This window comes from Echiichthys vipera (genome assembly GCF_963691815.1).
Source record: "Echiichthys vipera genome assembly, chromosome: 18".
Lineage (NCBI taxonomy): Eukaryota > Metazoa > Chordata > Actinopteri > Perciformes > Trachinidae > Echiichthys > Echiichthys vipera.
In genome coordinates, this window is record NC_139843.1 from 9,743,780 (window position 1) to 9,766,042 (window position 22,263).

The 22,263-nt window shown below is 40.2% G+C and overlaps 1 protein-coding gene across 3 annotated transcripts in view; it reads left to right on the top strand.

Annotated features, from left to right (window-relative positions):
• Positions 1-22,263, top strand: part of pald1a (phosphatase domain containing paladin 1a) — a 47,360-nt gene that overhangs the window by 16,499 nt on the left and 8,598 nt on the right. For all 3 annotated transcript variants that reach the window (XM_083932278.1, XM_083932279.1, XM_083932277.1), the window contains exons 18-19: positions 1,788-1,928; positions 19,212-19,367. In XM_083932278.1, coding sequence (XP_083788404.1) covers positions 1,788-1,928; positions 19,212-19,367 — 297 coding nt within the window. The remainder of the gene's footprint in view (positions 1-1,787; positions 1,929-19,211; positions 19,368-22,263) is intronic.

Sequence of the window (22,263 nt, forward strand, 5' to 3'; positions counted from 1 at the left end):
ACGTGATGATATGTTAATGTGGTGTTCAAGTTGACCCCTCCTCCCCGGCTCAACAAGGGTTACGTCGTCATCAGCGGGGGAAAGCCAACTTTGTTCGTAGCTCCGTCTTGGATGCGTTCTTATGATCTGGCACCTGGTCAGTTAGGTTTTTATAAAGGTTGCTCCTTTACATATTGTTTTCCATTTATGAACTGTCCTTTATATGCCCATCTATAATTTGAAACCATATTATCAACTTAAGAGTAACATAACGTATGACTTGAGTTGTAACTAATATTAAAAAATTCAAAGTACAGGCCTACCTTACCTCTCCTCACAATTGGAAAACATTAATGGAAAAAAACATTTAAAGGACCAGAAAACAACTTTAATAACAAATGCAGTTGTTGTGTAAAGTCAGTCTGTGTGTTCAAAGGCATGGGGTCGATTGTGACTTTAAGTAGAAAAAAATATTACCTTGAGAGAAGTCTTGAGCAGATTCTTTTTTTAAGGACCGGCTGCATGCTGATGCTGCTGGTCTGAAACACACACTGGATGAGTAAATAGGGTTTTGCCTGCAGGCTTGTTCTGTTCTCTGATCCTGCTCCTTGGCTTTCCTCCCTATCGGATCCCTGCTTCTGCTGGTTCTTCTTCTTAATGTTATCTTGTCTACCTGAAGTAAACCGGCTTCAGCGGGGCCACCAACAGGGTTTAGTAAACCAGCTTGCAGCTGACTGTCACACAGTGGTGTGATTTTACATGCTGATGGAAACAATGCCCATCTCGGCGAGGTCAACACTGTAAATGAACATACGCCCACTCGAACCGATATTTAAATTAGGTCAGGACAGCAGGGTGTTGCACAAAGAACCGTTATCAACAGACCTCACCAGATGGACAGTTTGTCTGGTTGTTCTAATCAGTACAGTACAGTAGTATAAGTGATTTTGCTTCAGGCCAAGGCAAGACTGTTTATTTTGCCATGGCTTTTTAAATAAAGACAAATCAAAGTGCTTCACATAATAGATCAAGAACCATGAGTAAAGCATAGTGTGTAAGACACTAAGCATCAATTCTATTCATGACCTGCATTTAGACTTAGACTTCTATTTATTGATCCTTTGGGATGACTCCTGCAAGGAAATTAAGATTTAATTATACTAGGAATACTTTGCTCTCAGAACATCATTTGTACATGAACAAATCACCTTGTGTTAACATGAATTCTTAAGGAAAACATGTTTTTCCTGCATGCCTCATTGGTGAACAATAAATAAATATGATGGATGGAGAGCATTCTTTGTTCTTTGTGTGGAAGCATGTGAGAAAACACATTTTTATTCAAGAATTCAAGGTAAAATGGTTGGTTTATTTAAATGCAAATGACCTTGTGTTCTGATAGTTTGGCAACTTCCTCATGATTGAACTCTATATCTCAACATCAATGAGAACACTTCGAAGAGCGTAGAAAAATGGAAATTTTAAAGATTTACAGAACCCTGACAACTGGGCAAACTCCACCAACTGAAGACCATGTGAAAGCTCCAATATGGCTGCTAAATAGACTGTGTTGAGATTGTTTTTCAGCCATTTGAGAGATTGTAGCCTCGATACATTTCCCTCTGCATGTTTAAAGTTTAAACGGCAAATGTGAAAAAAGGCACTCAAACAAAGCTGCTCCTGCAGCTACTTCTACTGAAGGTCTTGTCATATTCATTACAATGACATTAGGAGTTTATTGTGTTTGCCGTCTTGAAACTTTTGGCCGTAAACCCAGTAACGGGTGTCTGCTGTTTTTTGGTTTGTAGGTCGTGATGCAGCTGGTGCGTCTGCTCCCCGATGGCCACAGGATGAAGAGGGAGGTGGACATGGCCCTGGATTCGGTCAGCGAGACCATGACACCCATGCATTACCATCTGCGAGAGATCATCATCTCCACGTACAGACAGGTAAGTCACATCTCCCTGTAGTTTTCATTCCCCTTTAGTTGAAAGAGATAGATCTTACTGAGAGCATTGAAAACAACAAAGGCAGGGCATTCACCTACCCCAAAACAACTAGAGCATATTTATGTTTGCTGTCATTCTTCTATCTTTGTGAGGACAGGTTTGATTTTAGATTTGTTAGTAGTAGTAGTAGTTTTTTTTGTTTTTTTTAAATTTTGGCCAGTCCTCTCTTCCTCAAAGGGCTGTTTTGAGGATTTGTATTTTGGGTTATGGTCAGTATGAGGTTTAGGTTATTGTCAGGTTTGGAGGTTAGACTTTGGTCTAGGGAATGTCATTGTGAGTGCTGACAAAAATCAAAATACATTTAATGGAAACTCACAGTTCTGATGAGTATTCTAAACGTATAACTTCAAAAGGAAAACATCATTTTACATTCCTCTGAACTTCCTGAACCGTGTCTGTATGGAAATCCGAAAAATTACCAACACTGCATATTTATGAGTCTTTCCTCTTCATAGTGTGACACAATCAGCATGTTAATAAGGATGATGATGCAGTTACATGTGAGCCCCGTAGATGGCGACAAGAACTTTGATTAGATGTTTTTTAGGAACCCAAAGACATGAATGAGAGAGATCCACCGCCCTGTAGGCAGCAGCTGCAGAGTGGAAAAATGATTGTGGTTCAGTGTAACTTATCTCTAAAACTCAATGGAATTCCTTTGAGTCTAAATGGAGAGAAGTGAGAGGGGGAAAGGCAGGATAAGAAATGATTAGTTGTAGGTTTTTGTGGCTCTTACTCTTGATGTTTTAAGAAGTGTCCCTTCTGCACAAAGCACAGGGGCAGGCTGCCGTAAACGGACACTCCTCGTCAAATACAGAGACGGTGGGAGTCCCTACACTCTAATCATTTATTGTGATAAAAGGATGAAAAACAGTTATCTGAAAGGTGTTCCATGATCTTGTTGCGGGACTTTAAAGACCTATTATGGACATGGTCTCTCCTGTCCTGATGCTGTGGCCTCTGCAGGGCCAGAGCTCTGTTTTAGCCATTTGTAATGCAGACTGTAAGCATTGTGCCTCTGTGCACCGTCAGCCGTTCTCAGCGTGCTGGAGGCACCCGGTCCTGTCTCCACCGTATCAATGGGCCTCATTGTCCTATGAACCTTGTCTTTCCCCTATATTCTCTCTCCGTCTGTCACTTTATGAAGCCAGGCTCCAGGAAAAGGCTTGTTCTCAGCTCACTTTCAAATCAAATTAGGTAATTTGTATGATAATTGCATCAGCGGTAACAAAAGTCATATAACTTACACGTTTGTATTTTATATATTTTGAGGTAAAAAAGCATGAGCTCACCTTTGTACAAAAGATTACTTCTGTTAAATATCAGCTCTTAAGCTGTGCCCATTATTCCTAACAGGTATAGATAAAGGTAAGGTAAAGATAATTACATATTAGACCCTGTGTTGTTTTGACAACTAGTGTGATGGAGTCACATGTTTTTATGAGTTGGTCTCTGTTTGTATCATGCACTCCCATGTGAACACAGAAAACACAATATACATTCCTGTCACCACTCCACTTATTCTATTGATCGACAGTTGGCAGCTGTAACGCCCAACAGAGTTGAGTGTCAGCACAGACAGTGAAGCAGAAGACAGCAAGCTAGCTAACATGAATGTGAACAATGCATGCTCTGCAAGTGTTTTATGAGGAGGAAAAAGGCACATGACATGTTTGTTAGACCTCAAGGATACACATGTGTTTTGATGAGAAGTGCTGGATCTGAAAAGAACCTTAGTTTGTTTATAAGAATACTCCACAGGGTGCTTTTTAACTCATGAGATCTGTGAACACCGCAACATGCCATCAGACAATCATATACGTTTTAAACAAACAAGTTACCGTAAGAAAATAACAATATATTACCAAAACGGTCAGTTGTACACATCCGTTCTAGTTTACAGAATTACTTTCTGGTTCTATTTTGACTTTTTTTTTTACTACCATACTCGGCATACTGGTTATGTTTGCCCACAGTTCTCCTTCGTTGCCTCATCAGACTTCTTTTTAGCCATTTCCAGATTTCCGCAATTACTTGGTTATCATACCATGTTATCATAAATAGAAGTGATGGCCAAAACTACAGGAACAGGACCCAAATTTGTAATAAATCAGAATTATCTTTTAACCCTGCTATAACAGACTTCAGGTTGGCACTATGTTCCCCTTTCAGCCTTCCCCTTCCTGCTTAACCAGCAGGCCAGGTGATAAACAGTGCCAGATGTTGCTAAAACCCGGCAGGCAGCAGCAGACGAGAGAGAGGGGAGAAAAGGGGGAAAAAAATGTTCACCCCCAACTCTCTGTCTCTCTTCTCATAGCCCTCCCCCCTCTAAAGCACCCTCCTTGCTTTTGACAGTGGTTGGAAAATGTGTCTTTGATAGAGAAAAAATATATTTACACTGGGACCCGAACCGTCAGCCGGCTCCCAGAGGGGCCTGGGAACAGGGGGAAGGTGGGTTTTTTTTTTTTGGGGGGGGGGGGGGGGGGGGGGGGGTTCTTCTTGAAGGGCCTGTAAATCTCTGCTGCCAACCAGGCGTGACCTCGAGTTGCAGATGTGTCCTCCAACATCAAGGCCAATGCAGTGGAGAGGCTACTTCCTCTCCTCCGCTACCACCACCACCTCCTCTTCCTCCTCCTCAGCTGCAGGGACCAATGTGTTTCCATTGTCAGCCCAGTTTGAGATTGAACATTGCCTCAAGCAATCTGCGCACACTGCGCTTTTACATTGAAATTGTTGCCTTTGATTGTGGAGCTTTATGTGTTTGCAGGTGTGTATGAGACACAGGTTGAATTTATTGGATAATTAGAAATGATTGGGAGGTTAGCATTTCTTAGTTGATATGATTTTCCCAATTTCTTAATTCCAACCTCTTACACCTCTTGTTTGTTTTTGCCGTAATTGCATCTGTGAATCCAGTTTGCTAGCAGTATATACAATTTCCATAAACAATTCAATTTCTTCATTTGTCCACTACATCAGTTAGCTCTATCACCCACCAGGCAGGGGATTACACAGCCTTGTCTGATCCAAGACTTCTCACTGCGTGTACAGAAAATTGAATCATTGTCCATCAAGAGGGTATTAAAAGCAAAAAGAACGGATTAACAGAAATGATCATGATCACATCTGAAAATCTCAGAAACCCAACCCCTAATCCTTTTTGTTGGACGAGAATGTCATCAATTTTCCTGTATGACCACCTTTCAAAAATGTAATGTTTTTTTCACCCAGGTGGTGAGAAAACTGAAACACGCAGAGCAAGAGTGAATGAGCGGCAAGTCATGCTCTGTATGTGTGTGTCCAAAGAAAGGCCCTCATGGTTTGGACGGGGCAGTGGAAAAATATCTTCAGAAAGGGGAGAATGCGGTGAGCAGGTTTTCTTAAGGAAAGGTAGTGGATGTCTTTTTAGAAAGAAGAAGTGGGAGGAACTGAAGGTCGAGGGGACCACTGCAGCACTTACAGCCAGCTTAATTTTTACTAACGAAAAAAAGAGCAAGGGATTAGAAAAGAACATGAGAATGAGGCAGAAAAAAGTAAGAGGCAGTCCCACTTAATGAACTGCATTGTCCACATTCTTTAACCTTTAATGTTAATATAGGTATAATTACATTTACCTTAAACTGTCTTTAATATTCATTTGGCTAAAGGGTCTTTTCTTCTCAATTAGACTGACCACTTGACATAAGTGGGCCAATTACAAGGTGGAGTTGGTTACAGCCAAGAGAAATATTGGCTTGAAAATGCGCACCACCTGAATGAGAGACAGGTTCTTCTTCGACTCGCTTGGATTGCATGTTGACTCGCAGCTACTGAAAAGAGGCTCTTATTTAGATCCAGCACAGGTTGGGAGGGAGGAAAGTGGGAGAGCCAGAGGTTGTTGTTTTTATTCATAATTTCCAGCCTCTCACATGCCAATGCCAACAGCCGTATTTGCTGCGGCTGTCGACAAAACGACATATTTTGACCGAATCCCGTCTGAGCAGGTGCAACCAGCAGAGTTATTTGGAAGTGGGTAACAGTGTTTCTCTGAGAGTAGAGAGCTGTGGTGCAGTCGTGTGTGTGTGTGTGTGTGTGTGTGTGTGTGTGTGTGTGTGTGTGTGTGTGTGTGTGTGTGTGTGTGTGTGTGTGTGTGTGTGTGTGTGTGTGTGTGTGTGTGTGTGTGTGTGTGTGTGTGTGTGTGTGTGTGTGTGTGTGTGTGTGTGTGTGTGTGTGTGTGTGTGTGTGTGTGTGTGTGTGTGTGTGTGTGTAAATAAAGCAGGGGCAGTTATACGCAGCTGCTACGAGTCAGCTGCTATTCAGAAGCTCATTTATTTTAAGGGAGTTTCCACAACTGTAAATGACTTCAAATGGTACTGCAATACATCTAGTGAGAGTTTAATGATGTCTGACATGACGTGATGCATTAGAGGGCTCCTAAATTCACTTGTAACATTGATGCTAACCTCGTACATTTCTGTGATTTGATAATTTCTGTTTTACAAACTGTAAAGAGTAGGTTTAGTTGTACATTTCTCAGCAGTTACCATAAGATCCTTTTGACTTTTTGAGTTGACTCAATGAATATTTAAATGATCTGATTTTATGTTTTCTACTCTCTGTCAGCAGGAAAATCACACTCCTTTTTAAATTATGATGCAGGGGTATTTATGGCCATAACATCAAGCGGAAGGAAGAGAGTAGGCAGTTCCGAGCCAGGAGGTTTCACTGAACTGGTTCCGTTCCGGTTCACTCACCAGATTTTGGTTAACTTGGTTCAGAATCTGAAAAATTGGTTCCAAACTGGAGCCTGAAAATAGCTGTTTTTTTCCCCTGTGAACTTCTTCAACCGTGACAACATCAGTGGGTGTGTTATTCAGCATCCTTGTCCTCAAGTAAAGTTAGTGTCTTTGAAGAGGCCTTTAGACACTTTAAACAACATGAAAATGAGAAGTACTCGCCTCTAAATATCAAGTTGTCAAGTGACTTTAAAGCATCTACAGTTTTCAGTTTTGAGATCTAAAAGACCAGTGGAGGAGTCCCATATCTTGTTGCTTCTGCAGAATTCAGTGACGGAGGTTAGCTTCGGAGACTCCAGCCAGAGGACAAAATAAAAGTTTCTCCTCCTGTGATTTCTGACCAGGAGAAGCACTGTGAGCTATTTTATTGAGTTTCCTTTTAGTGAAATTCTCTGAATGAATTTGAGTTCCCTGGTAAACAGTTAACTACATAGTGTGTGTGTGTGTCTAGAGCTTTTATTGTGAAAAGAACACAGCAGACCTCTGTTTAGGTACAACAACACAATGTGATTTGTTGACCAGAGAGGAAATCACCCGACATTCAAAGAACTTTCACATGGACCTAAATAATAAGTAGTACTCCACATTAATGCCCCTGCATTATGGAACATTCAGGTCATTGATGCACCCCAATAACACACATTTTGTGCAGTGAGCCTGATGTGTTGTGTAACATTTACTGCCATTGTGTATTGTACATGCTCTCAGTTGCAGACACATCCTTAAATATAATGGTTCTGCACAAAACTGGTGGCAACGTGGGCTGGTTTGCTAGATAGCACCGGGTTTGAATAATTCTGAACTTTAACTGGTTCAAGAACTTATTCCCTGTCAGTCAAAAAGGCCTATGTTTAGCACATATTCAACAAAAGAACAGGAACCAATCAGTGAAATCACCAGGTGCATTGTGTGATTGGAACAATAGGGTACCTCAGGGGTGTTCAACCCTGCTCCTGGAGAGCTACTATCCTGCATGTTTTAGGTTTCTCTCTGCTTTAATACACCTGCTTCTAATGATGTGCTTGTTATCAAGCAGTTGAAGATTGTCAAGGGTTTGATAATCAGGTGTGTTGGAGTAGAAGAAACCTAAAACATGCAAAACAGTAGCTCCCCAGGAGCTGGATTGGACACACCTGTGCTAACTGATTCAAACTCCTGAGTTGTAATCATTTTTACTCTGCTTATTCTGACTTTTGCTACCACGTATAGGTCCACTTCACTTTTTTTTTAAGTTATTCACACAGCATGTTTCTGGCAGATGTCATTTTTAACAATATCAACATTCAGAACTTGGGAACTTAATGTAATTATTGATCTACATTAACCATGAGAGAGACGTGCAAGAAACTAAATAAATTATAAAAAACGCTTCAAGGTTAATTGGTACACCTACATATGCAGTTAAAACCTATCCAGTATAACTCACCAGAACCACATTTGTTTTGACTATGATTAAATTAAAGCTATATTGTGATTTTCAGTTGCCTAGTTTCACATTCAGCATTAAGCAACATCCCACTGGGTTTCTTTTTCTCACCAACTGTTGTTTTTAAGTCCCAAATGTATTATCCTTTTAGTCCTTGTTTGCTCCAAGAATACCTGTGAAAAATATGTCTCCTTGTATGGTCAGATGTTTTGTCTTGTTGTCACCACAAGCCACCTGTTTACATCAGCTGCCCTTTCCCACTGAGCAGGTAGTGTTGTGCAGTGTTGTGGTAGCTGCCCATGGTTTTATAAGAACCAGCAGTGTTTGCTTTTTATCAGTCCAACTAATGAAAACAACAAGCCGAAAGCAGCTGCTGGCTGCAAAAGTGAGGGCAGAAGTGTTATAGGAACATGTGTGTGTGTGTGTGTGGATTTAAAAGGGTAGAAGGGAGAGGTGAATGTGTGTCAATAAAGTTTAAAAAGGGTCACCAAAATAAGTCAAGAAAATTGTCTTTGCTGCAGATCTGGGGTCATTTTGAGGAGTATAACATCAGTGGGCTATAAGATGTGGGTGATTTCAACATAGTGACCCAGAGAAAGACTTCAATAAACCAAGCAATGGACATTAGCTGTACACACTTGACCAAGTGAGGCTGTAGCAGCAAGTCCCCTGAGTGTATCCGTGTGTTTTATTGCTTATGAGTATCAGCTTGTCATTTGTAAGGGGGGAAGAAAAAGCAGGCTCTCTCTTTTTTTAAATGTTATTTTAAAAGTCCAGTTTGTCATGAAAGCCAGTGACAAAAATGCAGAATCAAGAGTGTAAGAAGCCTGTCAGTGTTATATTAACAGTATTTATTATATTTTATTGGATAACTGTGAAATCTTCATCTGCTATGTAACAAGTAGATGATGGTATAGATCAAATCCCATTTATGTTGAGTATGATGGCCTTGCATCATTGGGTTGTTCATTCATTATGCCTAACACTTGTGATGCTGCAGCCTCAGGCCTCTGCCGTTATCACAATGTTTTGAGTTTATGTCACACTTTCTTTCCGAGGGATCACTCTCTACATACTGGCAACTTTAGAAATCGTTGAGTTTTTTCCTCCCAGCCTGTCCCCTTTTACCCTGAATAACTGAACTGCCCTGGCCTGCCCTTTGCCCTGACCTCCCTCATGCTCCAACCCCCCTCTTAACCACTGGCCCCAGGACAGCGCTTCAGACCTCGCTGAGCACTGCACAGAAGGGTTTGCCATTTCCTGCCCCCACACACTAAACCTGTCATTCCTCCAGGCCCACAGACCAGGAATAACTACCTCTAAAGCCATGCATGAGTGTTTAAACATGCCCCCAGTAGCTGTGGTCATGGTATCTGACGGATCCTGTTAAACACTAAGTCATTTCACCAGGGAAAGGTCCACCTTTTTTGTCCAAGCGTTCACACTAGCGAGCTAGCTACTGGCATTGGACAAATATTTACTGGAATAGATCCCAATAGTGAAGTCATCTAAATGCCAACCATGTGGGATATGCAGGAGTCGTGCCTGGGTTGCGTTGCTCTCACAATGCCTCAGCAGGGAAGCCGTGTTTCATACGTGAGGACAGTTGAGGAACAGATGAATCCTGTGTTAATGACACCATAAATACAAAGTGCCAACAGCTCACACAGTCAGCAAGGAATGCTCACACTACAACACAATATTCTATTAAATGCATTTAAAATATGTTCATGGCATTAACACATTCCATAGACTGGTGCCCAGGTGGTGAAATCTGTGTTTTGTGGTTTCTACGGCTCACTGTTAGGCCTGTTCAGAGATCAGAAGAAAGAAAAGAGAAAAAAATCAGTAGTCAAAAGTCAGTAGTCAATCTTGGATGATGAAAAATATTTCTATTTTAAAATCCATTCAACTAACAGGACAAAGTTCAAGACCTTTGATTTGCCTCCAACATGTCCAATTTGTTTCAGTGATTCAAACACATTTGGTGTGTCGTCGTCATCCCATTGCCAGCTGTCTCCGTGGAAAAAAACAATGTTGCCAGTAATAACTTTGGCAAAAAAGATGACGTAACAATTCTTAATCCCCCCTACAGAGACAGAAAAATGTTGAGACAAAAATTGATACAAAGATGGCGACAAGCGTGGATGAGTACAAAGCTATGCTGTTGTAAGCCCACTTGCAGAAAACACTTGAACTGTCATATATCTTTGAACGACATGACAAATTAACTGCTTATGGTAACTTTTACTGCAGCTTCTGGGTTGCTAATGTTGAAAAGGATGGATATGTCTCTACTGACTGGTAAAACAAATCAATATCTTACCTAAAGCTGGGCTGTTATTCAGTAGGACCATTTATTGTCAAGATATCATGATACACAATTACTTTATCTAAATTGATGACAATTCCATACTAACTAAAATTTTTCAGAAAATCTGAGGCTTTACCACATAAATCTGTCTGTGATTATCATTATCGAGATATGAAATAACCCTTATAGGGATTTTGGCCTGTTTGTGGCTCTAGGTGGAGTCAGCAGATTACTTTGCCCTCATCTACTAGTATCCATGAAGATCTGTATCAAATTTCATGGCAATATATTCAGCTATTTAGAAAATTTCCCCAGCACCAAAGTTTTTGACCACGCTGTAGTGTGGCAACAAGCATCTTCACAGCAGCTTTGTGACTCTATCTCAAGAAAGAATTCACACAACAATACATTTGCTTTCCATTTACCCCCAGCATCAATAAAAAATGCCATGTGTGGCCAGGACTACAAATCCAATTAAAAGAGGGTTTTGAAATATCTGATTAGTTGTTACTCACAGACATTTTAATGCCCCAGTGTTGGGTTTGCATGCACATGATTTTTAAAAAGCTCAGTAAATGATTGATTCACAGTGGGAGCCTCCCTGTGCTCTGTTGCCAGGCATGTGCACATACAGAATGTACCATAATGCGTGTGGTTAATGTGGGCAGATGTTCCAGTCTCTGTGTAGGCTAAGTTGATGAGCCCTGTCTCCTTCTGTGGCTTTTGTAATCTCTGCTCACCAGACACATGATGCATTTCTGCTTGAGAAATTGTCTTTTTCTAGTCAAATGCCTATTGATTATATTACATTCCTTCTTTAGTTCCCCATGTTCTTGGTTATTGTTTAGGCCTATTTGATTCTTTCCTAGAGCTGTGAAATATTCAGTCTAGATATGAAAGGCAGGTTAAATCTGTAATCTAATAGAAATCTTAATCCACAAGACTTTGTTTGTGATGTCATGGCGACAAGCATGGATGAGTACAAAGCTGAACTGTTGAGTCTTAACCAAGTTGCATTTTTCAAGCCCCTGGCTAGACAAGCTGGTTGATGGCAGATCTGAATATACAGCATGTGGATTGAAACAGCTTGCCCCTAAAATCCACCTCAACCTCGACTTCATGATTTAATCAGCGTAGTGTGGCTGAGCGACTGGAAAAAGACAGACAGAGGATTGGAATCTGTAGAAACCATTAACATAAAGGCATCTCTATCCTGTCCTCTCACTGGCTGCTACATGCTCCCTTTAAAAAAAGGAGTTTTGGGCACCATCTTGATCCATAAAGATCAGTTCTACAGCTTGTAGCCAGATGATATATAACTTAGATTGCTTTGCTCCTGGCCAACCTGGCAGGCGGCAGACTGGGTGGGTGGATGGTCTTTAAAAAATGGGACTGCATGTAAAAAAAAAACAACAACAAAAACATACATATGCTAGTTAGGTTTATGCAACCTGGAGGAATATATAGGAAATATGTTCACTTCTCTCACTTTCACACATATGGGGGATGAACACACTCAACAAGAATGCCAAAGCTTTTAATAACACAAATAATAGTGTTTCCAAGTAGGCGGCTGCGGCTAATCGAAAGATCAGCAGTTTGATGCACCTTCAGTCCTGATACTGAAGCCCAAAGGGCTCTTGAAGGCTTTGCCTATAGATCCTGATGAGCAGGTTGCACTTTGCACTGCAGCTTCAGCCATTAGTGAATTGATGTACAGTATGTATGAATGTGGACTGTAAAGTGCTTCGAGTGGTCGAAAAACTAGAAAGGCGCCATACAAATAAAGGTCCATTCAAAACAGTATATTTCACCTTTCTAATTAAAGTGATGCAGCTTCACACGGTCTAACAGAAGCAAAATTGAGTTATAGCATGCCATATTATAGAAGTAGACAAAATAACAGAATGATGACAGGAGCTTTCACTTTAACAAACGGCAGGTTCCACCGAAATGATTCAAAATAACCTGCTGTGAAAAATGTGGAAAATGAGCCAATTAAAGGTGGATGCAAGACAAAAGCATTTTTACAAAATATATTTTACCAGCAGCTGTGTGTCGGCGCCAAGTCTCTTTTGATGCGTTTGAAGACTGGATGTTACATAGGCTGGTAAAAGCGGTCAGCAATAAAAAGTCCTATTACACAGAAGCGCTTCTCTGCTTTTTGCTCTGTCCAGATTGTAGGGAATTTGATTCATTTTTCCTCATTACCATGTATTTCACCCATGCACTATAAACCAGAATGTTTATTTTATGGCCGATGACGGAGACAGTGCTCTGCGGCATTTAACGCTGGTGCAAGGTAGAGCTCTAAGAAAGGCTTAGACTAATGAAAGTTTCTTCAGATTTTACAGTGAGGAGCTGAGCCTGAAATGCAGTGATGGCCTAAAATGAAAGTTGTACAGGTCATTAACCTTTTTGAGTCATGTACTGAGATGGTGGCATCCGAGGAAAAGCCAGAGTAATACATCTTGATGAAGATGAGTTACAGATGAAATCTATTTTAAGTTTATGTGAGCTTTTGTTTCCATGTAAGATAAAGATCAACAAAGAGGAACAAATGGTAATCAGTGATTCAACTTTAATTTAAACATATTATAAGCTTTAAAAAAATTGCATCTGTAAACTGTGCCAACAAAAAGTAATCCTGGATGGTAAGTAGTTTCAGAAATTGCATTTAGGTCCTGGTTTGTAATGAACCTACCTGAAAATCAGCATGTATACTTGACTTTGAGTTGTCTGTACATTGAGTCGAGAAGCCATGTGTAGGCTGCCTGTCCACTCTAGACAGGTCAGGGTTTGGTTTAGGATTTGGGTGGGAGGTGTTCTTGTAGAATCTGATGAATGGCTGCTTGTGCAAACCTGGGTGGGAAGGGCCAATATGGATTGGCCTTTTTACCTCAGCAACCCCATCAGCTGGTAATTGGCACCATATGTCAAGCAGACGGACCTCTCTATAATGTGCACGTCTCAGTTCAGTCTTCATCCACATGAGCCCACAGAAAGGCTGACCTTCAACACTTGCCTGACGACATCCAGGGATTAAACTATGGTGCTCCTTTCTAAAAGCCCTACATCACTTTTCTTTATAGCAATAATGAATGAGCAATAAAAAAAATAGCAGTATGGTAAATTTAAAAGACTAAAAAAAATATAGTCTGTAAAATAAATTACAAGGGCACTTAGAGACCAAAAAACAAGCTGAGTGCTGCTGGAGTTTGGACTTCTTGAGACTTCTTTCCCCTTTACCCTTTTACATGCACCTAGAAGGTGGGTAGAGTTGCCAGAAACTGTGGGGGGAGGTTAGACTGTAAATATGACAGTTTTTATGAATTGTAACGCAGACGTCTTTGAGCACGATGTTATGACAGCAGATTGACCTTTGACCCTTTTACATCAACTACCTGTGATTTCTCAACATGTGGAACCCTTTTTAAAGCAGACCATACAACACTCTGTATCCCTGTTTACATAAGACATAGGCACGGGTCTGGCAGCGTGTCTCATAAGTGAGTGGTGTTTATCTTTAATACACCTTCACCTGCAGGCTGCAGACTGTGACGCTTATCCGGGGGGGGGTTATTGTGAACTTCTGTCTGAACTTGGTCTGACACTTGTTTTGTTTCTGCCAAGTACATTTCTCTGTGGATAATGCAAATAAAATCAATTTAGTTTCATCACAGATTGTTGCATTGAACTAAAGCATTGATCACCATAATCACTTACATTCAAAACAGACAAAGTTACAAACAGGAAAAAACTGTCAATGTAATAAGACACTCAAAAAATGAAATGCAGCATGTTAATTAAGCCCCTTTCCCCATTGGACAAAAAGCCCCACTAACACCCAGTAACATCTGGCTTTTGTCTGTAGTGGGAACGGTAACATCGGCATTTGTTTCTGGGACAAATGACTCTGCTGTCACAAGTATTTATCAGAAATGGGACACAAGGGTGGACAATACAGTTTTTTTTACCTTTTTTGGCGCAATGCTTTGAAGCTTGTCCCCTCCATCGCTAACGTCTGTGACTCTTTGTGATCTCAGCCACAAATTCTGAGAGACTGGGAGAAAACTACAAAATAATAATAATAATAATAATAATAACGTGACTAAACGAGACGAAACAACGTTATTTCATCTCGTTTTCGTCAACGAAAATGAAGAGACATTTCGTCTCGTTTTTATTCGTCAACGAAATTGCATTATAAATTTAGTCTTAGTCATCGTCACATGCCCAGCATTTACGTTGCGTCTCGTCTAGTTTTCGTCACGTGATAAAGGTTCGTTGACGACAATATTTCCTCATCATTTTCGTTGACGAAAGCAACACTAGGTCTTAGTGTGTGTATATATTATATTTACCTTTAGACAGATCCAGGCCAGCTGTTTCCCTTTCTAAGCTTACCATCTCGAGCTTGGCTCCAGCTTAATTTTAAATGGATAGATAGGACATTCTTACAGCTTTGCATTCAACAGAAAAGCTGTCACTACCCTCCTCTGTATCTATGCAGTGACAACATTCACTTCTTCTGAAGCACTTCTCTCTCTATCGCATTATCCTCGCTTTGAGCTCTGCTCAGCCAACCAGCATTCCTGGACTCCCAACAATGGTATGTGGTCTGTGTTTTGGCCAGCCTCCCATTTCACTCAGGGCCGAACAGAGCCGAGGACATTCACCATCACACCTCACCTTTGATAGTAAATGAATGACCTGTCACCTCCTTTGTTTTTTGAAAGGTCAGGCGAGATGAGAAGACCTTTTTTCTCCCTTCTGTTTCACCAACCCAGGAGAAAGTGTTCTCCTTTCAGTACAAAGTTATGAAATTATACCTGTAGAAACTGAGGGTATTTAGATTATTATCTCAATATGGTAGGTAACAAATATTTTTTAGACTTTTGTAGCTTGTCAAACAGGGATGATGATCAAAAGTAAAGGGACAGGATTGTCCAAGAACATTAAAAATGTGATGCACGCAAACCCAAAGCTTAAATGCAAGTTTCTTTTACACTGAATGGAAGGAATTTACTGTTTCTTCCCCAACTTTGTTTTCTGAGCTCGCATGAGAAGCCACTCTACCTCACATATGGCTATGGTGGGAATTATGTAATCTTTTTGTCTGTCTGTCTGTCTGTCTCCAGTATGTACAGAGATAGCTGCCGGCCATTAGCACTGTGGATTTTTAGGCTAACAGATGAAATGTTGAAAGCCCCCTGGGGTACCAGGGTGCACAGGGTGATCGGGTTCACCACTGTTCACCTGCTCTGCCACTGTAGTCAGGTTAGCTGAGAAAGATTATAGAGAGAGAGGCATGTGTATGCTTTCTTTCGTCCTCCTGGAAGAGGTTGATGGACAACAGACAGCACTCCCATTGTTTACATAGGTGTAGTTTCTCCTCCACTCTGCTGCAGAAAACTGGGATCCAACCACGGCTGTTTGGGAACGGACAGGAAACCCCACTCATTCCCCCCCATCTCTGTTGCGTCATTCGGCTCTGGAATGATCATATTATGGTGCACAGCGCACTGTGCACATTTCAAATTACCCTGAGTGCTAGCCCACCTACTTGGTCAACTTCCATTATTCTCTGTGCAGCTCTTTCTGTGATATGCTGCAAACTGATAGATTAAACAGGCTATTTTCTCACAAAGTCAGTCAGGTGGTCAAAATTCTCATTACGATGCAAACATCTATCTGCTGGTGAACGATCTCTGTTTGAAGATCTGTTGAGATTTAATTGAGCTACATGACACCTCGCCCCAGCTTGCCTCCGCCACACAGTTGGATGGCAAGCCTTTTCACTTAATGCCTGGAAATGCTCAGGGCTCGAAGCAATCAAAAGCAAAATTAGGAAAAAGAGGACTGACCACACCGATGAAAGCCTGTCTGCTTAAACCTCATTGCTAACAGCCTGTAATTGAAGAGCCGTGCCAATTTCCATCCTTAGTTTGTGAGATGAGGCATCCACTATATAATGCTTTAATAGAGCTGCTTCACCGCTACGTTCACGTTACATAAGCTACATTTGAATCTATGCAACTCATTTTCTATGATTTTCATGAGTGTATAACTTGTCCAAGATTAGCTCTAAAAGACTTTCTCAAGATTCCCTGACTGTAAACATTAAACTGGACCTCTGAGAGCACTATTATATTGTCCCTTGAATAACATCAAAAGGATTATAAAAGCATCTCGTACTTTGGATAATTGCACTGTTCTAATGTTCCTGACTATAGGGTTTCCATGAAAATCAGAGCTATTAAGCAATCCACGAATAGTTATGTAACTATAGTGTTTATTGGTGGGATTAAATGATGTTTGGAGAAAGAGGGATTCAACTACTGTTGTGTTTGCTCCCCGACTGAACTCTGTACAAATGTCAAAAACAATCTGCTGATGGGTTTCTTCAGCAGATAAAATGGGGAGGGGAAGAAAGAGTACGGTAGGAGATGGTGGTCAGCTGTTTTTTGCCTTTTGTTTTCTGTAATTTCAGCGACATCACGACATAGCCTGAAATTGTCTAGACACAAGTACGTTGCTTTGCCTGGCCAGTCAGATAACCGTGGTCACCCACATTGTTTAAATCACAAGGTATCTGGAGGTTTTGGAGCCAAGTCAGCGGTTGGTTCTGTTATCTTGTACAAGTTAAGTACAGGCATAAATGAGCAGGATAGATATAATTCATCACAACATGTGGTTTCAGCAAGTTTATACTATACCTACACTTAGCTGGGTTCAATCACGGTATATTACCACATACAAAGCTGCATTTAGCAAAACTGAATCAAATGACTCTCTATGATTCATCTCTGTATCTTTATGAAGTCTCTTTTAGCTCATTGTTTTGGTTCTCATCTGGCTCTACCTTAATCCAGGTATTAATCTTTAAGCAACTTTTTCTGGCAAACAATTTTAAAGAGTGTGTACTACCTACCAACAAGATACAGCAGAGTCAAGGTAAATAAGAGCAGTGATGCAAACTTTTGCAACTTTCACGGTCCCTTTAGTGACATTATTTCCAAAAAGGGGTGACCGACTAATCTAGTGACTTTTGGGGCAGACCCATTATATTTATGGAAAATCCTTCTCCTTTAGTATTTAAGTTTTATTTTATTCTCTATTATTTATTTATTTATTTTTATATTCTATATAAACCGTTTCTTCTGTATTCAAGACACTTTTTCGAATCAAAGGTATATTTTAAGGTGACCAGATTTTGTAAATGAAAAGTGTGGACATTGCCAGATTATTAAGATATCCAATACATCATTCAAAATATCCATTGTTTTATCTATGAAATAAAAAAAAACTGGGGCAATTCCAGTTTCATATGTTTTGACCATCGTAACTGTTGAAAAAACAAGCAAAAGGTAATTGAGACGTCAACCAGTAGACTCTGCTGTCCAGTCTTTCTTGCCAGGTAAAATATTATTTCACTCTGGAGTCTGCAGCACAGTTTAAAAGGGGGACATTTCCGGGGACAGCTACAGTCGGGGATAGGTCACCAAAAACAAGATTGTAACCCAAAGTATATTTAGATGCACATTCATGACATAATAGTAGCTTGAACCCCCCCTAAAAGCCAATGATATAAAGCTATAAAGCTTGTTAGTCTTAAGACAGTTAACTCTAAAGTAAAGTTTAGTTTGACTGAAATGTATTTTTTTACTTTTACTTTCCATTGAAAAAAGTTTGCAGGAGTTGGTGGAGACCTAACTAAACCTAGGAGACTGAATATCAGACTTGCATCATCAGGTGGACAGAAACACGCCTCAAAAGAATGATGATATTTTTTTTGTACTAGGAGCTTTTTATTTTCAGGGTCACACATAATTCACTTTAGTTACTAATTGAATAAATAGCGTGAACATATTGTCCAAACGATGTATTTAAACCATCAACTTTCTCACAACTCCATGCTCTTGTGGAGCACTTATATACTACAACAGACACATTCATTAAAAGTTGCCATTTTGAATACTGATGTGAACTCTCCTTTAAAGTTTGCTACTCCATATTAACATTCATCTTGTTGTTATATTTCACCATAACACGGGGGTTCGAGGAACGAGAGTGACGGTGTGAATTGGTTGCGAAGAGCCTCCTCTCTTTCTCACTTGGTGTTTTTTGGTGTATTTTAACACATCAGTGAAAGCTGTTTGTTCCGTGACTCACAATGTGTGTTAGCTACTGTATCTGCACTTTATAGAACACAGGCCCTCTGTTGGTGGAGCTGACGGCCTTAGGGAGACCAAGATAAACAATTTTATGTTGTCACTAAGTTGAAATAATGTCCATGCAATAATGTCCAGGCATCCAGGGATATAGGAAAAGCACAGTGCAGGAATGTCGACGTTATATAAGCTGAAAACACATCTGATTTGGTCGTCGAGTTCCCCATGCATGTCTCACTGTATAATTAACTAAAGAATAATAAGGACAATTTAGAGTGACTCATTGTGTTTCACAATATGACCTGAAAATGTGGTTGTTTCATTTTCTTGGTGAATTTATTCTATACTGTCTTTACTTTTCTCATGTCGACGTATGGACCATATTGTATGTTTGTTCATTAACAGGATCAACAACATATGACATTGTAGATCCTGCAATGCTTGTGTAAAAGTTGAACCTCTTGTAAAGAAATGGTTTATTGTCCTGACTTGATTGCAGTAGAGATTTATTAAGTTTTTACCTCTTTCTCTCAGATCAAAAGTGGAAAGACGGAGAAGGAGTGTGAGCACCTACTGCTGAGGAGTCTGCAGTACCTGGAGCGCTACATTTACCTCATCCTCTTCAACACATACCTTCATCTAGAGAAGAAAGCCTCCTGGCAGCGCTCCTTCACACTCTGGATGGAGCAGGTACGCAATCTTCCGCCCCACTTGTGTTGTTTACTTTTCTATCTCAAGTATATGTATGCGTTTGAATTCATTTTTGTGACATTGATGCAAGTAATAGACAAACAAAGAGGACGGGGAATTTAACTGAGAACTAAACGGAAAGTAAAAAGAATGCACCTTCTATTAAACCACTAATTAGATTTGCTTCAATTCAGTCAGATTGAAATGTCAAGGAAATGCAGCTGCTAATGATTCTGTTCTTGAATTGGCTTAATTATTATATATTAGAAAAGCTGTGCACATTGGATCTTTGCCGTATTGAATAAGATAAAAGAGGAAGGTGAAATATCTGTTGGTGGCAATCAAGACTAATTTGTCACTCAGTTATTTGCTGCTGCACACTTTGGATTAAAGATCCGCTGGTTTCATTAAAATCGTGGCAATGGAACAAACTTGAATTAAGTGTCAATAGTGGAAGACAAACAAAACCAGGAGACGACACACACTCAGTTTATGCACATTGTGAATCAGTTTCCAGAGTTTCATTTGGATTTTCCTGTAGGAATTTACAAGCTGGTTCTGGTTCTATTGTGGCCGGGTTCTTCACACACTGAACTCCATGTCTCAGCTCTGTGTTTTTGTTGGTGCATTAATCGTTTGGCCAGCTGTGCCTCTACAGTAAAGTGTAGAATTTATGTGCATTCCAAACAAATGAGTAGTCTGTAAGTGGTACCCAACACACACACACACACACACACACACACGCTCACACACTCCCACACACTGCAATTAAAATGTATGTTGCAATATGTTACTCACATGGTGGTAAAAAATAAGTAGTTTGGCAGGTTGACAAAACACATTCAGTGTGATCAGTCAAAGCTGCAGCACACACAGCGAATTTAAAATGCAAGTGAATAAGAAATTATATGGTTTTGTTTACATTCTTCAAGGGCGTCAGCTATCTTGTTATCTCAAAACCTCCTAAATCAGATTTTTTTTTTTTTAACGATTATTATTATTATTATAGATGTAGTATACTTCCACCACAGCAGCAGCTTGAAAATGTGTTTTTCTTTTGGCTGAATGATGAAATTCTTAAATGTGTATTCTAGTGTTACACTGGAGTATCTAAAACGTATGCTAAAGGCAAACAAACAACTTTGCAGCCATTTTCTGTTCTTATTTGCAAGCAGCGGGCCAGGAGAAAAGCAGCTGAAAGTCCTCAAATGTTTAAAAAACATCGAATGAGAATCCCTCCCTTCTTTGTCCGTATCGAGGTGGAATAAACACAAAGGAAAAAAACGCGGAATTCCAAAATTGATGGGAACAATAGCTGTAAAAACAATTGTCACAGAAATATGCGCAGTCAATCAGGGCACATTCTTCCTGTTATGAATAGCAAATATATGTGGTGCATTAGAGTGACTCTAATTGCCAAGTTATGCCATGAGAAAACACAAGCGTGCACACAGGGAACAGGAACGCTCTACTGTAGAGCAGGCAACAAAAAACACACGTCATTTAATACTTATTCAATACCTAATATTGGAATATCATTCTCTTTTATCATATAGGCAGCTTTGTGTTTTCTGCTGCTTTTCCCAATCCGTCTCTCCTTCTAGCGAGCAAAAGCTCAGTGACTTTTGCACACCACTCTGGTCCCAGTATCATGAACGTTTTCCTCATAGTGGTGTGCATGAGCGCAATATGTCCTTACCACTTCTGATTACCCAAAATTGTCCCCACCACTAATTTGATATTAATTGCACATGTGCATCCAGTTATTTTGACTTGTAAAAAGTTTGGACTGCAGTGTGGCGTCTTTCCTCCGTCCGATAACTCTGTGTCGCTGCGTGTGCTTCCAACTGAAAGCTTGGTGAAGAGGCTGTGAGCTGCACTTTGTCTGTGGTGGTGAAGTTTAAATTTGTGTGGACAATAAGCCACACAATGGTGAGATTTACTGTATGCTTGCTCAGAAGAGTTTTTCCACCTATGATGAAGAGCAGCACACAGCCGCTTCCATAAACTCTGTCCCAAGCAAAGGTCATTCGAGCTCTGAATGAGATATTGCCATATGAGTGGAGCAATAACGTAACGCACAGCAGGCTTTTACTTGTATTTTAGTGATATTATAGCGACCTTTAGAAAGCATGAGTTTATCCTCGTAATATTACAACTTTTTCTCAAAAAAAGTACAACTTTATTTGACTTCTCAGATAAATCATGTGTTGGTGAAACACATGATGTATTTATGTTCAGGTGGTTCGAAATGAATTGAACTGAATTCATGTATCATTTACGTAAACAGGTGCAACATGGACATTAAAGGAAGTTACATCCACAAACAAAGACACAAAAAAGGAGGGAAGAATAAATCACGCATACATGTGAGTCGACAGGGATAACGTTAAAGGAAAAACGCTTATCTACAAGATAATAAAAGCATTATATTCCATTATATTTTTTGATTTTGAATCACCAGCTGCTGCCTAAATTTCTCTATTGACTGAATGGAAATTTAATTAACAGCTAACTAGCCAGCTGAAAGAGCCCTGCACAGCCTGGCTGCATACTGTTCTACAGCTGAGTGCAGTGTTAATGATGCTCAGCCACTGTGAAGAGCTCATCATGAACACAGCGCTAGCCTGCTTCTGGTCTGAACTCACTTTAGATGGAGCTAATACGTGATTTAAAGTATGTGCGTGCGTGCGTGCGTGCGTGCGTGCGTGCGTGCGTGCGTGCTTGCGTGCTTGCGTGCGTGCGTAGGAAAGATTTACATTCATTTGTGCTCTTTAAATTGAAAAAAAAAAGGCCTCAAACTGTCAAAGCACTACACCCTGCTTTACAGGAAGGTTAACTTCCTATAGAGGAGGTCCCTTTGTTAGACTGTACAGAAAGAAAATATGTAGATATT